The sequence below is a fragment of the Excalfactoria chinensis genome, chromosome 4 (assembly GCF_039878825.1).
Source record: "Excalfactoria chinensis isolate bCotChi1 chromosome 4, bCotChi1.hap2, whole genome shotgun sequence".
Lineage (NCBI taxonomy): Eukaryota > Metazoa > Chordata > Aves > Galliformes > Phasianidae > Excalfactoria > Excalfactoria chinensis.
The window spans coordinates 75,436,533-75,452,114 of NC_092828.1; the positions used below are offsets into that span (position 1 = coordinate 75,436,533).

The 15,582-nt window shown below is 46.3% G+C and overlaps 1 protein-coding gene across 2 annotated transcripts in view; it reads right to left on the reverse strand.

The window, feature by feature from the left end:
* Window positions 1–234: 234 nt before the first annotated feature.
* Window positions 235–15,582, reverse strand: part of LOC140250996 (gamma-aminobutyric acid receptor subunit alpha-3-like) — a 76,846-nt gene continuing 61,498 nt past the window's right edge. For both annotated transcript variants that reach the window (XM_072334177.1, XM_072334176.1), the window contains exons 9-10: window positions 14,204–14,415; window positions 235–6,532 (exon numbers count right to left, since the gene is read on the reverse strand). In XM_072334177.1, coding sequence (XP_072190278.1) covers window positions 6,203–6,532; window positions 14,204–14,415 — 542 coding nt within the window. In that variant the 3' untranslated portion in view covers window positions 235–6,202. The remainder of the gene's footprint in view (window positions 6,533–14,203; window positions 14,416–15,582) is intronic.

The window sequence follows — 15,582 nt, forward strand, 5'->3', positions numbered from 1 at the left end:
TTAAATATGGTACAGTGGCAACCATAGTGTATTTTCAAGCTCTTTCCCCTAGAATACCTGTGTTTCTTTTCCTCGGGTAACCTGACTGCTATCACAGGGATGAACTCTCCAGCTGCCTGAAGCCCGGAGGACTTTCTCTCTTTGGTTTTGAGAATCAGACCTTAGGGGAAAAAATACAACCAACCAAACAAAAAGAAAAGAAACAACAGTGCAGAGGTGTGCTTCTTTTTTTTAAAATATGAAGTTTTATTTGTTGATCAGAGTTCAAGAGAGTGGGGAGAGTGGAAAAGCGGAGTGAATTCATTCAGTGAAAAGGTCTAGTCCTGCCTTACTCTTAGGTCAGGAAGTCAGTAGGTGGTCAGAAGAGTCCTCTTCATCCACTCAGCCTGCTGACGTCATTCACACACCTCTTGTTTCTGACGTTTTCTAATCTCTCTTCAGAACTTCACTGTAATTTTGGAGACTTTTTCTGCTGCTTTAACTTGCTGAAAAAGCTAAAAGCTGAAAAAAATCGCAGGACTCAAAATCCTGCTGGTTAGAATGGGCAATATTATTTCGTTTCTTGTTTTTTTTTTCCAGCAAAGGTTGAAAAATACAGTTCAAAAATACAAACAGGCATTGAACATTGCACCAAAAAAGCATTTGAAACACAAACCTCGGAAAGAGAGAAAGAAAGGGAGAACAGAGTGAAAGAGCAAAGTCACAGTTTCCATGAGAAATCCCTTAAGAAAGTGGCTACCAGATAGTAAATAGAGAGAAAAGAAAGTCAACAAAAGATCTTCAAATGTTTGTGTGGTTTTGTGTTGTTTTTTTCCCCTAGTTGTTAATTATTTACAGCTGTAATAACAGGATTGTCATGCATTAATCTGCTGCCAGCTAGATTCTTTCTCATAGTGGAAGAAAAAAGAGTCTAACAAGATGGAAAACAAAACAGAAGACATAGCGGGAGCATGGGTTCGACCTGAGGCAGTGAAAATGAGCATACCCTCTGGCATTTTGTTGCCATGTGCTCTTTCTTTCAATGGGCTGCCCTAGTGTGATGCTAATGCAATGTTCCTAGCAGTGGGACACCAAGGCTTCAGCTAATAAGCAGCAGAGCAGGTATCTCACCTTCAGAGATGACATTGACCTGTGGGTGTCCAGAGCTCTGGCTGAACTTCTAGCTGATGTGGGGGTACTTGTGGCAGATTTGTTGGGCTCAGAATCTGCCTTGTGCCAAAGGAGCTTTTCCACTCCAAAGACAGCCTGGCAAAGGCAACCTGGTAATGGCTCAGGTTTCCCAACTCTACTCTTACTACTTTTGTGGTTGCAAAATCAAGTTAATCCATATATGACTGCCTTTATGTTTGCTGGTTCACTGCAAAGATGGGAGAAAGTGACAGACATTTCAGAGGAAATGGTGCTGCCAGCAGTGTAACTGAGACAATGGGCTTAGCAAGCTGACAGGACCTTCAGGCAGCAGTGAAGAGCAAAGAGCCTTCAAAGACATTGAGAGTATCCTGGCTCACATGGCCAACTGAGGGCAAGGCTTCCCTCTCTAGGCAGATGGGATCTTAAAAGCTCAAGTGCTGCTCTTACCTGCAGCATCCTTTGGCCATGGATGTGTCAAAAATGGATCCAGCCAGGCGTTGTGCTCCTTCCCAAAGCAGGCTCAGTCTGCAGCCCTTTGCTGCAGCACCTCAGCTGCACACACCCAGGTTGTGCTGTTGTGGGAGAGCTAACGGTTTGTGGCATTCATCTGCTGAAAATGCCATGCTGAGTGCACCCCAGCGTCAGGGGCAGGAATAAAAAGGCTGTGTTGGACTAACTGTGACATGCAGCACATAGTTTTACCAAAAGGTGCTGAGCAATGCTGCCAGCTTTGACCTTGGGCTCAGTTAGCATGTCTCCATTAAGGGCTGGGTGTGCAGACTCTCCTGCCTTGCTCCCCTCACTCCCTCTGCCTCCTGAAGCCATCAGAAGATCTGCAGAGACAGACGAATCTCTTTACAGAAGATTTAGCAAAGAGAATGAGGATAAAGTAAAACAATTTAAGGTGGCAGATTTCCCTCCCAAAGAGAAAGAAGTGTGGCTTTTGGATATAAAGAGTTTGGGAGCATAACTATACGCACACACGCACACGTATATATATGTAACAAAAAACCTTGGCTGACTGAACAACAACAAGGTCAAACAGTAAATATTTATACCTTGAAGCCATCAATCCCATCTGTGCTGTGGCATCCCGCCAGAAATGCCTTTGGGGTAGTTTAGCTTGATACAGAGAGAAGCTTAGTGAACTGTTCAATGTTATTTCCCCTACATCAGCATTAATAGAGCATTTACATTTCCATAAATATGCCTCTCCCCCTGGCTGAGCCCTCCCCACCACCAAGGAGGCAGGGAAATGTTTCCCTCAGGGCTGCAAAGCCCGTGTAGATACTTGATTGGGTGGGTTCAGAAAGAGGACTGCAGCAAGGGTTGGCCTGCTGCGATGGACGTTTCCTATGGCTCCATATTGGCTGCCCACTGTCCCAAGCACCTGGCATGCACAAAGGGGTTACATGGTTTGCGTTTGGGAACAGCAAGCATGGGATCTGCTTATACTGGCAAGGTCCTGCAATGAATGAACTGGGTCCTCACCAGTGCCACCAAGCTGGTGGAGGTCAGGAGATGAACTGTGTTGGCCTCAACACTTTCTGTACAACTTAGGCAGTGATGGAACTGACTTTGCTCACATTGAGTTGGTGCATGGAGGAGCATTGCCTCAGAGGTCACAGTCCTGCTCAGTGCTGTTCAAGAAGCATTTTCAAAGCAGTCGTATGGGGGGTATCTCTATCAGCCCTTTATAGCAGGTGGCACCCAGTGACCACTTCTCCCTTCCATCCTGCACCACAAACAGCATGCGCTGCCTCTCCTGCCTGTCTGGATGGCCTCAGCCCAGCCAGCCCCTGCCTCCCTCAGCACAGAGCGCCCCAAAACCACATTGATTGTGCCTGCGTGTGGTTTCAGAGCAGGGAAGAGGCAAAGTGTCAACACCAAGACATCCACCTGCCATTTTCAGGAGCAATGTAGCTGCAGGTTGGAACTGCACTGCCTAAGGCTGCAGAGCAGGGGTGCAGAATAACAGATCATTTGGGCCACTTGTACGGACTTCTCTTTCCTTCCCGGGAGACTCTCCTGAAGTCAGAGGGCTTTGTGTCTTGCAAAAAGGAAATATTGGAGCACTGAAGTGACACGCAGAGCCCACTGTGCACAACTGGCTTTCTGTGGAGCAAACTATTGGTGGCTGTACGCAGGTCCATTCCTGCACAGCCCCAGTTATGAAAGCAGAGCCCTTAGTTACTGCCACAACAAGGATCCAACCCCAGTAGCTGGTGCTGGGCTGGCTCTGTAGAAGAAGGGCCCATCAGCAGCCTCGTGTTAGCTGGGAGGGAAACATCCCAATTTGAGCCTCTGACAGATTTTAAAAAAAGAACATTATCTTCTCTGTGATGTCTGCTGGCAGGAGATGCTAAACCACTTATTTATAACTATCTTCCTGAAATGCTTCCCTGCTTGGAAGCCAAACTACAAATCCTGTTTGGTTTGTTGTCTTTAACCAAAGGATGCCGGTACTTCTGCTTCCAGTTGGCAGGAAGACTCGGCACCAGTGCCAGGCTTTGGTGGGAACAGATTTGGCTTTCAAGGCGCGTTCACACTGATCCAGTGGGGGAGCTTTTACCCAGCAGAGAGCAAGGTTTTCAGAGTCAGGAGAGTGAAGGCAGGCCAGCAGGTGGGTGGCACTGGAGGGCACTAGAAGGCAGCATCCTGGGGAGGAATGAAAGCCTCAGGCAGCTGGAGGGGAGAAGAAGTGGAGAAGTGCACCTGATGGTGCGATGAGCCAAGCAGGATCACCCTCAGGCAGAGGGGATTCCTGGGTGAGCAGAGGGGACTAAGGAGGAGACTCAAGTCACTGGATCCCATATTTAGGCTTTGCCTTTGACATAATTCCATTAGTAAACACAATATACTCTTTGTTACCATTTTATTGTGTTTGTTTTGCTTTTTATAGGGTTTCTATTTCAATTCACTTAGGCCTGAGTATTATAGTGACATGAATGTTTTATGAGATACACTTCATCTAGCTTATTTAAGAAAATGACATCCAAGTACAGACCAAAAAGCCTCACAGCAGTTAGTGCAGCAGTGACTGCCGGGGAGGCCAGGAGACAGAGGGCAGCAGCAGTGGCACTCGCTGCTGGAGGGGATGGTGCTGACAAGGGGAGAGCAGGAGGGTCCTGGGGGAGCAGTGGGTGTGGGGCAGTGCCCAGGTGGCTTGAAAGCAGCGTGGCTGTGCCCCCTGTCCAGTATAAGAGCTGGGGATGGTGCACCCTCCCTCCATTCCTCCAACCTGATGCTTTTCCCTCCTCACAGCCCTTGGGAATGAAAGGCACTGTAGAAATGTCATGGGCATCTTGGGGTGCGGATGCTGGGGATAGAGACGGTTTGCTCAGCATCTGCTTTGGGAATGTGTTGTCTCTCACCCCATGCTATCTGCTGGTGGAGATGTGCTCATGGATGTGCCATGCCAGGAGCTGAGCCAAATGACTCTGAGTTCTTCTCCTTGTGCACTGCTGTTGAGCCAGCAAGAGAGGTAAGGGACAAGCAGGACACCACCAATGCCACACACATCATAGGACGAAAAATCCTGCTCTGCCCTGCACTGTCTCCATGGATATTCCAGGTGGGGTGAGCCCTGTTCATGCACCAGATGGAGAACTGAGATAGGTGCAGTGGCTCAAAGCAATGCTGAAGACAGCAACCTGGGGGTTCCGAGTCCCTGGGCAGACTGCATGGACCCAAAATGTGCTGGGGGCAGGTTGAGGGGGTGGTCAGAAGGGCAGCAGAAAGTACTAGAGGGCTTTTCTTGGAAGAGTTTGCAGGTGTTAGAGCTGGGTCTCATCTCAGTGGTTTTGTGGGGTTGCACCTGACTCACACGTCTCTCTGGGACAGCAATATCACCCTGATGTTTTAAGGGTCCCCTTCTGCTGTTCTCCCTGGGTAGTGAGGATGCTCATCTGCATTCATGGTGGACAGGTAGGTTTTTGGGGATCAACTGCGGCCTCAGCTCCCACAGATGGCAAGGTGACTCGGTGCACCAGAGAAGGAAAGGGCCTGAATCAGCACCGCTGCTGCTCTAGTGCATCAGAGAAGAATGTACCATGGGACATGCCACAACTGTGCTCCTCTTAGTTGATGAGACTCTCCTGATAGGCATGGGCTTCTATGCCTAAATCCCTCTTCAAATGGTGAGATATTGCTGGGGATGGCTGAATAACCAAAGGAAGATGAATGGGAAGCACAGGAAATGCCAAGAAGGGGAAGTGGACAGCGAGAAAGTGATAAATCACCCATCTGAACATGATCTCTATGGCTTCCAGTCCTGGGGCTGAATGCATGTGGCCTCAAAGCTACTGTATCTTCTCCAGGGCATTAGACTTGACTTCAGTTGCTGACTGACCCTGAGAAAAATTATTTCTCTGGCAGAAAACATCTCATCCTCTAACATGAATTGCCCCAAGAATACAGGATGTCCGATGGACAGGACCTTTTTCACCTGTTCTCATCTGGGAAGAGACATGGAGGAAACCAGCAGCTGGGTTTGGTAGGGACAGAGAAGAGGGAGTCCTGTAGATACCTACAAGATGTTGTCACCCTGTTCTACCCTTGCCATGGTTCTGCTGACCCCCTGGGCACTGAAAAGCAGCCCAGCAGTCAGACTCTGGAGGCCTCCATGTCCTTGAGTCCAAGCCACCAGGAGAATCCACCACGCTAGGGCAGTCCATCACAGAAGAGGAGAAGGGAGGCAGTAGTAGCAGCCCCCAGTGGAGTGGAGCATGGGATGGCAGTGTTGTGCAGATCATGCAGATGGCAGGAAGTGGGAGAGATGGAAGTACGGGGTGACTTGGACGGATGGGGGACATCAGACTCATGATGTCAGAGGCACAACTTGTTATGATCCTTTTCCTTTCCTTTTATCATCAAAGTAAAACAAAAATAGACATATGCAGGATTAAATTAAAATCACAGTTTTGTTTACATTATAAAAGAACGGTCTAACAGTAATAATAGTATTAATTTCAAATGAACAATAATAATTGAACAAAACAGGAAAAGAAGAAAGCCCTGGAGAATTCCTGCCTGGATGGTGCTCACTGATGGAAGGTTTGTGTGATCGGTTTTATTGTTTGGGGATCATTCCTTTGATAGCTGACTCCCGGTTTACGTAGGTAGCCCAGTAGACTAAGTTGAAAATGGCAAAGAGGACTGGAAAGACGATGCGGGACATCTTGTCTACCTTGCTGACGCTGTTGTACGTCTTCTTACTCTCTGGGAGCTTCTCCTCTAAGCGGGGCATCTTGGGGGGTACGTTGGTGGCAGTAGCAGTGGCAGCAGCACTCTTGGAGATGGTGGGCAGGCCAGGGTCCTTGGCAATGTTGAGGGCATATGTGGTGCCAACTATGTTGTAGGTGTTGTTGGTTTTCTTCGCTAGTGCCACCGGTTCTTTTTTCTAGGGAAGGTGGAAGAAAAAATATAACAGAGATGAGGCGACTGTAGAATTGCACAGAGAACATTTTGTCCTCTGAGTTCACCTGCTTGACTGGGTGAGAAGGTGGGAAAGGATGCACGGAGCAAGAGATTGAGAAGGCAGCATTGTGGAGGGAAAGGAGAATGTGGTGAGAAGGTGAGCAGAACTTGTGACATCTGCCACATGAGGGCTGCTGGAGCAGAGGGATGTGCTGGAACACATCTTCAATTACATCAGCTGTTCTGTGTAAGCCTGGCATGAAGCATGAAGTGCAAAAAGGTCCTGGCCTAGCAGCTAGGTGCTAGATCTGGTCCTATAACAGTAGCCACACACCTGTGTTTGCAGCCTCTTTGCAGCCCCTTAGATCAGGGCTGTGATACAAAAAGTTGTGTACAGCTGCACTTCAGCAAGAGCTGCCCAAGATGGGTGACCCTTTGGTTGGCTGAGTGCTGCCAAGTCTATGTTACATATTGGCAGGTCAGCAGAAGTGAAAGCAAGCTCAAACTATACAAACTCCTTGATTTCTACCTCAGTTGGGTTCTGTTTTCTGTTGCATGTAAGGTTCAGCCATGGAGAGATGAATCAGGAATGCACTCTTTAGAAAGGAATGAGAACCAGCGTGGTCATCCTAGGAGAATAACTTGATTTCTGCTTTGACAGTCTGTTTCCTGAATCAGGTGAAAGGAAGAAAAACCCATTGACAATTATGTTTTTTGCTTTGTTTTGTTTTGTTTGAGCAGAAAGCCAGTGGCCTTAACAATGTGTCTGACTGCACTGCAGTGTTTTTGAACCACGATACTAAAAGGCCATATCTTACACTGCCTTGGTGGCCTGAATATTTTACAGGGACATCATGATGTCCAAAATGCCTCTGGGATTCTTTAGGGTATTGCATGGCCTCCCAGGTATAATATAGAACCAACAGAAAGCACTTGCCATAGCCCTGCATTTGAGGATTTGAGATACTATAGGAGTGGAAGGAAACCTTTCATCTTGCCTTCATATCTAAGGGTTGCTGCAAATCAAGGCAGATAAGTACAGCCCTGCCACGGGCTGCAGGGACATCAATGCTGTCTATGCTGAAGGGTGGAAAGCTTCTGTAAGAAACGGAAAGGATGCACTTATGTGTTTGATGTGGTGTGCTGAACGATGAAGGAGAATATTTAAGGCAGACAGTTCCAGTGTTAATGAAGATGAGTGGACAGGAAGATAAGAGCTAGAAAGTCATGATGGATGTTTCCCCTTCTCTGAAGATCTTTCTGTTGCAGTCAGGGACTTGCGTTATAGGCTATCATGTATAAAGCAATTAAAATCTATTGGGAAAAGCCCACTGAATGAAATCTGTTCACATGCAGACATCAGACATCCTACACATCCCAGCACATCTGTGCTTTCATGTGGTGTCCACTGTAATGACACCCAAAGTCAGAGCTAGACACAGCAATGACTCACAGTGGGAATCTAAGATCTAAACTCAGAACAAAGTGTGACTCTGGATCTCATCTTCTATTCAAAAACAACCGGAACACAAGATTAGGTCTGTCCAGCCACTCTCCAGAAGTTCTTGGTATGGTCTTGCATGTATGCACATGGGAACCATGTGCAAAGTGACAGCCAGGAGAAGGGTAGAGCAAACAGCCAGCAGGACGTGTTTGTCTCAGCCTCCCAGCTTGGGAACTGGTAGCAGGCAGTACCTCTGGGTAGCACTGGGAACTGGAGAGGACAGATTGACCATCTGTCCAGTAGAGATGCTCCAAGGGTTTTAGCTTTCAGGCTGCACTTCTGTTGTAAATGAATCCACAACCACCAGGAATATTTCTGGTTACCTTAGGAAAAGCAGACTTCTGTGCAATCTTTAAATCCCTCTCTAATAACACTGCAGCTCAGACTGCAGCCTCACAGTAATTACAGCAATTACAGAAATTAACCTGCTGTTAGAATGAGGTCTTCAGAGTCCAGATCAGACTAAACCACTGATCAGACCGTATTCATACTCCTTTATGGATAATGTGGAAGAGGTTGTTATGATCCTTAATGATTGAGTGACTGATTTCTGCAATTGTTGGAACCACATCAGCCTTTACCCTTTGTACAGAAGGTGAACTTGTCCTGCTAAAGAGCTGACAAGGAGCAAATAAAGAACAAAAGATGCTCTACTTTCTAAAACATTCAAATATGTTTTAGTACGATTAGTTATTAACGTAGCTACTGGGGGTAATACAATAATTAATAATCGGTAATGAAATGAAAAACACTTGTTTGCAGAATGTAATTTGAAGTGCACTGTGATTATTTGAGTACGGATCAGACACGTTACATGAATAAGATGTCTGTAAGTGACACGACATTCTCAGCCTGGCTAGCTTTTCTGCCCCAGAACTTTTAGAGCGACTTTTTCCAGTTGTTCACAGGTATCTTCTGCCCTGGATGGAGCTGGGAGCCTTTGCTAAACCTGCAGGGCACCAGCTTTCCATCAAGGCACAGGTGAGAAAACAGGTTCCTGAGATATCAGAAGGAATGATTCAGCCTAAAGTCACTAGACTGCATTTTGTAAATAAGCGTTTCAGGCAAGATTCTGATAATTAAACAAAGCAAAATGTGCTTATCAGCTGCAAAGTAGCCCTTTGCTTTCCCCCTGCGTACTTATCTGCAAGGAGTTCCATGTCAGACTGGAACAGAAAAAGAATAGAAAAACAGGAGGAAACCCCACATTTGCATTTGAAAACTCGTCCTAGTTAAAACATCTATGCTGAAAAGCTATTCCTGATTGTGTGGCCCAGTTTGGGCTCTGGGAGACCAACTCTTTCTGAGCTGCTGTCTGGAGGGAAAAGCTGTGAAACCTGGTCTAAAGATAAACATGTTCCCTGGATACTGTAGTCTGACAAGTTCTTCCACAAACATGAATGCTGGATTACAATGGTATTCCTGTCAAATATTCTTGTCTCCCAGGCCCTCTGTTGAGGAACTAAAGGCTAAGCGCCTGTACTGTGGGAATTACTGGTTCTGCTGATGACCTGTTGGAGATGTCGCTCTCTGCAGCTGCTCCCTGGTTAGAAGTTTGCATTGGAAGCATCTCATCCAGATAGGACACGGAGAGTCACCATCACTTCTGGGTCATGGATTGTACTGGAGAAATGCAATGTATGTGCTTCTCGCTATTGCAGAGAGAAGTCACCTTAATGCCTCCAAGTAGCTACAGTCTGGGCCATATTTGTACTCTATAATTTAGAGCCCAGTAACTGCAGTTGATGTTCCCTTTCCTCATGCCAGCCATAACTGCCCTCCAGACTGTGCCAGAACTTTGGCTGTGTCTGTGGAATGAGGTGTTTTACACTGATAGGTCCACAGACAAGAGCCGAGGGCTTGTGGCAATGATACTGCACTAACAAGCAGTCTGTGCTGAAGTCAGGATACTGTCACCTGCTGGTGTGACCCTGTTATGTTGGAAAAGACCCTTACAATCATCAAGTCTAACCATCACTATGAGTCCACAGCTAAGCCGTGTCCCTAAGCACCACATCTACACATCTCCTAAATACATCCAGTGATGGTGACTCCACCACTATCCTGGGCAGCCTATTTTATGTCTAACCACCCTCGCCCTTAAGAAATGCTTCCTGACATGCAATCTAAACTTCCCCTGGAGCAACCTGAGGATGCTTCCTTGCATCCTAGCACTTGTCACCTGAGAAAAGAGATCGATACTCATGTCACTACAACCTTCTTTCAGCTAATTAGAAAAAGCAGCAAGGATTCCTCTCAACCTCCTTTTCTGCAGACTAAACGATGCCAGTTCCTTCAGCCACTTCTCTAACTTGTTTTCCAGTCCCTTCCGCAGCTTCACTGCTCTTCTCTGAATGCATTTCAGCAACTCAGTGTCTTGTAGTGAGAGGCCTAAAACTGAACCCAGTATTTGTGGTGCATCACTCACCCCCCCAGTCTTGCCTTCGTTCTGATTATATGTGGCTGACTGATGACTTTGTGATCTCTGGATCTGCAGACAAAGGCTCAGATGTTGGGTCAGCCCAATATGCCACGTGGATAGTGTGGAGAGAAAGAGGGTGAAATGGTGTGGAAGAATGATGCATGTAGTCTAGTGAAGATGCTGAAAACATGAATCACTTGCAGTACCATGGGGAGCCACAGGTGACTGTGAATGTGGTAGGACAAGGAGACATGGGCTGCAGAGCAAGGGGAAAAGTCCCATCAAAAACATATTTATCAAAATGAAGCAGGAGAGAAAAAAAAAGAAGAAGAAGAAAAAAAAGAGATGTGTCTGAATCACTCTGTGAGTCTGTAAATTGCTTGAAAATGGAGGCCTATGAATTTTTGTTCTAGATCGTCTCTATTGGAAGGAGGGAACGGAAATAAAGATGCCATGGGTAGAAAGAAACAAAGGAGAAAAAATAATGATTCTCAGATGGGGGCAAACTTGAGTCAATGAAGGGTAAGTTGGACAAAAAGCCTGGCTTCACTCCATTTGAAGTGTGTCCTTATTTGTTCTCACATGTCAGAGTGTGGCTAATTGAAGCTAATTGAATTGTTTTTATTGTGTCTTTCCACCAAGCATCAGTGCAGAGCTGCGCACAGACACAGAGCTAAAATGGACTTTATGTACAGCTGTGACATTGCCAGTGGAAATGGGTTTAGGTTACTGTCTTCCAAGTATGCTCTAAAATGAGGTAGAGATGACAGCGTTCATGAGTTTCCAATGGAGAAATCACCACTAAGGGCTGCCCCTCCAGATTCCCAATGTCAGCTTCCTGAGAAGTGACCTTGTTGGCTCCAAAGACGGCCGTCCCCATGGATGAGATGGATGAAGTGCAGCAGGGCTTCATACACAGTCCCTCTGTCCTGATGTGGGTCCTTTTAGCAAGATTCTTTAAGGATGCTGGAGATAGGGAGTTTTGCTGACTACTGGAACCAATCTCTTTGGCCTCTCACTTCTCCCCAACCACTATCATTTTCTACCTTCTTCCTGGTGACGTTGTCTTAAAATTCATCTCTACTAAAATGTTTTCTGTATTCAGATACTCTTTCAGATAATCAGATTGGATTCAGATACTCTTTCCAGTTCAACTGGCATCTCTAAGTTGGTTGAAGCCACCACACCACACCAGAAAACAAAAAAACAACAGGAAATCATCTAGAATGAAAAAGCAGTAGTAGAGGACAGGAAAAGCTTGGAAAATATTTGGGCTCAAGATGCTTTGGTCAAATCATATTAGAGTGGGCATTAAAAGAAAATTTTGGTGAGATCTATGGTGATAGCTGTCAGACTTGCATTAGAGAAGGACTGCAGAGTGTGCAGAGTAGCTCCCAGCCAGAACCAAAACCCCATTTATGATGCAGAGATCAGTGACTCACCAAGATCAGCCTATTATTATTTAGATGATACCCCCCAAAACTTGCTGTTCCCCACATAATTCCCTTTCTAAATTGCTGGAATGGACGAAGAGGAGAAAGAAGGAATAGGATAAGCCCTGAGAAACTGGACATGCTGGAGCACCTGTCAGCAACCAGCAGCTTTTGCAAGGCAGTGATTTATTTTAAATCAGAAGGGAAACATTGCTGCTGTGCCTGCATTTGAGGCGAGAGCAGGGCTGTCACCTATTGATTTTGCTCACATCCATAGAAAGAAACAATCAGAACTGGACTGAGTGAGGATCCTTGCCATCCCATCAATGAAAAACACTTTCTTTTGCTGGGGGAAGGCTCTCCAGAGACCAGCGCTCAGTGTGGGCTTGTCACTGGCAGTTTTACTCCTCGTACCAATGCTTAAAAACGCCAATAGTTATTCTTTTGCCTCTTCTTTTGTGGTTTCAACCACCTGGCTTGTCAATTGTTTCAAGAAGAGCTAATTAAAGGCTGGAGCTGAGCCAATAAGGCACCTTCATTCTGTAGCAAATTCGCGGCTTGGAAATATTCAGTAGAATAAAGATGAAAGCAAATATAGTGACACACCATATTCACAAGCTCTCTGAAATTCCACAGCTGGTCAGGGAATTCTCCTCTGAGGGGTGCTTTCAGATGTGACTACTTGTAGCACATATAAAATTGTGATGGAGAGAATGGGGCAGATTCAGAGCTTCTTAGCTGCAGAGACCAGGAATAGGTAAACTGTCTGACTTTGGATCAGGTAAAGAACAGGGTTGGCTTGAGAAAGCATCTACAGATTTGGAGTCCTCCCTGATTCTTATCTGACAGCAAAGTCTCACAAAGAGCGCTCCCTCTGAAGCATTTCTGGTCCTGCATTGTTTTCTTATTTAATTATCATATGTGCAAACACTTTTACTCTATTGTTTCAGCATGATTACTTCTGCAGTGTCAGGTCAATAAATAAATTGAAGAGAGTGACACTTTTATGATGAATCGAAACCTTTGGAGCCCTTGCTGCTTTTTTGACTGTGCTCAATTCACACAATTGCCCACATCTGTGCGAATCCTGACTTTGCACTGAAAGGGGCACAGTTGCTTTGAGGACCTGCTCTGATTCGTTGTTCATGCCAATGACCCCAGAAAAGTTCCTCTTATCCCCGAAAAAATGTCCTCTCATCTCTAGAGACCCAGTTATTGTACACAATGGAAGTGGAAGACCACCAGCAGGCCACCTCTGGAGCCTTTCTGCCATGAGTCTGGTGCTCACACCACAGCTGCAAAAGCAAATGGAGAGAGTCCAAGAAATACAAGACAAAGGCATTCAGCACCCAGTGATGGCTGTAGTTCTCCATAAGGCCTCCATCCTCTTGCTGTGACCTCCATACCAGCTGACTGTTGTCCTCTTAAAAGCTACTGCAATTCTGCCAGGTAGAGCCCCACAATTATAAACAACACATTAAAATGCAAAGAAGAAAAATATAGAAGCTCCAGAACCAAGAACAAGGACAAATGTGATTTTCAAATTGATTCAATAAATACAAGCAAGAAGCAGCATGCTACAGTAAGCGATTTCTCTGCACAGCTGAGATTAAGTCAGTTAGGAGGGAGGGGGATCGAGCAGGAATGGTGATGGCTGTCAGGAAGGATGCTGCCAGAGAGGCTGAAGGGAAAATGTGGGTGATGCCAGGCACTAATTTGCTGCCACTTGCTGTTTCCGATTGCTTACTTCCCACCCACCCTCTTTGCCCAAGCTTACAAAGCAGCAGCTGTGGTCAATAACATGAGCACTAGGAGCTCCCCACTGCTGTACCATGCTTGTCCATGTGGAGGGAGGCCTACAGTGAGCGGTATCAGCTGCAGGGACTGTATAAGGGTGGTATCCCAGGGTATATTTGTGTTCATGCAGCTTGCATGCAACATACAGTGGGGTATTTATGGAATAGAGAGAGGTGGAGAAAGGAGATCACCAGTGGAGCAAGACCACAACATGCATTCATTTCCTTTTCCCCTGGCAAATGGTGATGCAGAAGGACAGAGGGAAGAGCGAGCAGTTCGATCTGTGTGTTTTTCTCCATCTAAGCACAATGACCAGCCCTCCTCCATCATCCCTCAAGAACCGCTCCAGTCAAGACCTGAACTGGGGACCCAGTAAGTAGCACCCAGCCTCCTGTAGTGCTATGGGGCTGCATGCTACCCACTCCTGGTCCCAGTGCAGCTCTCTTGTGCAGCGTTTCTTCCCTGCCACTCCACCCTGGCCTTGGCCATGGGGCTTACCTTCATTTCCTGGGCCTCCAGCACCTTCTTGCCATCCCAAGCCCAGCTGCGCTTGGTGAAGTAGTTGACAGTGGCAAATTCAATCAGCGCAGAAAACACAAAGGCATAACAGACGGCTATGAACCAGTCCATGGCCGTCGCGTACGCCACTTTAGGTAACGAGTTTCTTGCGCTGATGCTTAGTGTGGTCATGGTGAGCACAGTGGTGACACCTGTAGAAACACAGCAGAAGACGAGGATGCTGTCAGACCAAGCGCTTGCACTCACCCATCCCTGGCATGCTTGTCCTCTGCCCTTCCTAGGAAAGAGTCAGCAAGAAAACTTGTCATGGGTTACACTAATGCGGCCCACAGATATGATGCCCCCACAGAAAGGGGGTGATTCTGTCCACCACACACATGGACACAGAGACAAGAACTGCGGGCAGCAGCCCAAGCGGATGGACAGTGGGACTTCAGGTCCTACCTACACGGCCTGGCATGCATCAGTGGCCCAAGATGCCAGAATGAGAGTCACTCAGATTCATCTTATAAAATGATCTGCAGCAAAATGCCTTTTAAAGCTTTTTTCATTAAAGCAAGCAACCACTGCTATCCATTTTCCCAAATAATATGCTTTTCAATTAAAAATGCATTAAAAGCATTATAAAAATATTGACTAAATTTCACTTCCCTTAAGCTATACTCCTGGTAATTGAAGAGCTTCAATAATATTGTTGGCAATACTTTCAGAGAGGAAAAAAAAAGAAAGAATAAACAATTGGAACTCTCATTATTTTCTTAATAGCAAAGCAAAGCAATTTGGGAGCTAGGACATTTTTCACAAAGGTAGCTTTTAATTTTTCAATCAGCTCTTTCCTGCTGAATCCTAGTTGCTACTTGAGGAAACTTTTCTAATTGCAAATATCAGGATAACATAAAAAGGAATCAAATATCCTCAGAGAAGGTCTTGCCCCAGGCATTGGGAGAGCAAAGACACCTCGAGCTGGTGCAGACATGGGAGCCCACTCACAGGTAGGTGAGTGGGAAGAGCTCGGCAGAGCATCTCTTCATGCAGGCACTGGTCCTGTTTTCCTTGTGGTATCTGTCTGAGCTTTGAGATGTTGGAAACCACACCACTTTCTGTCTTAATCAAAAAGACGAGCTAGTGATAAGATATACCCCCTCTCTGCTTGGTGACTTTAGTGCAGTATGCTCTGTTAGGCTGTATCTGCAGGGCATTGTTATTTCCAGGAAACACTCCTTTTGGCATCAGCAGGTCAGGGTACCAGGACATGTGCCTGGGATGGTGTTCAGTTCCAAGGCTCTGCCTGCCCCCTGGCAGTGTGGTATGGCAGGGGAGTTTGTGTGCATGAGGTGTAAATCCTGAACTCAAGGTCT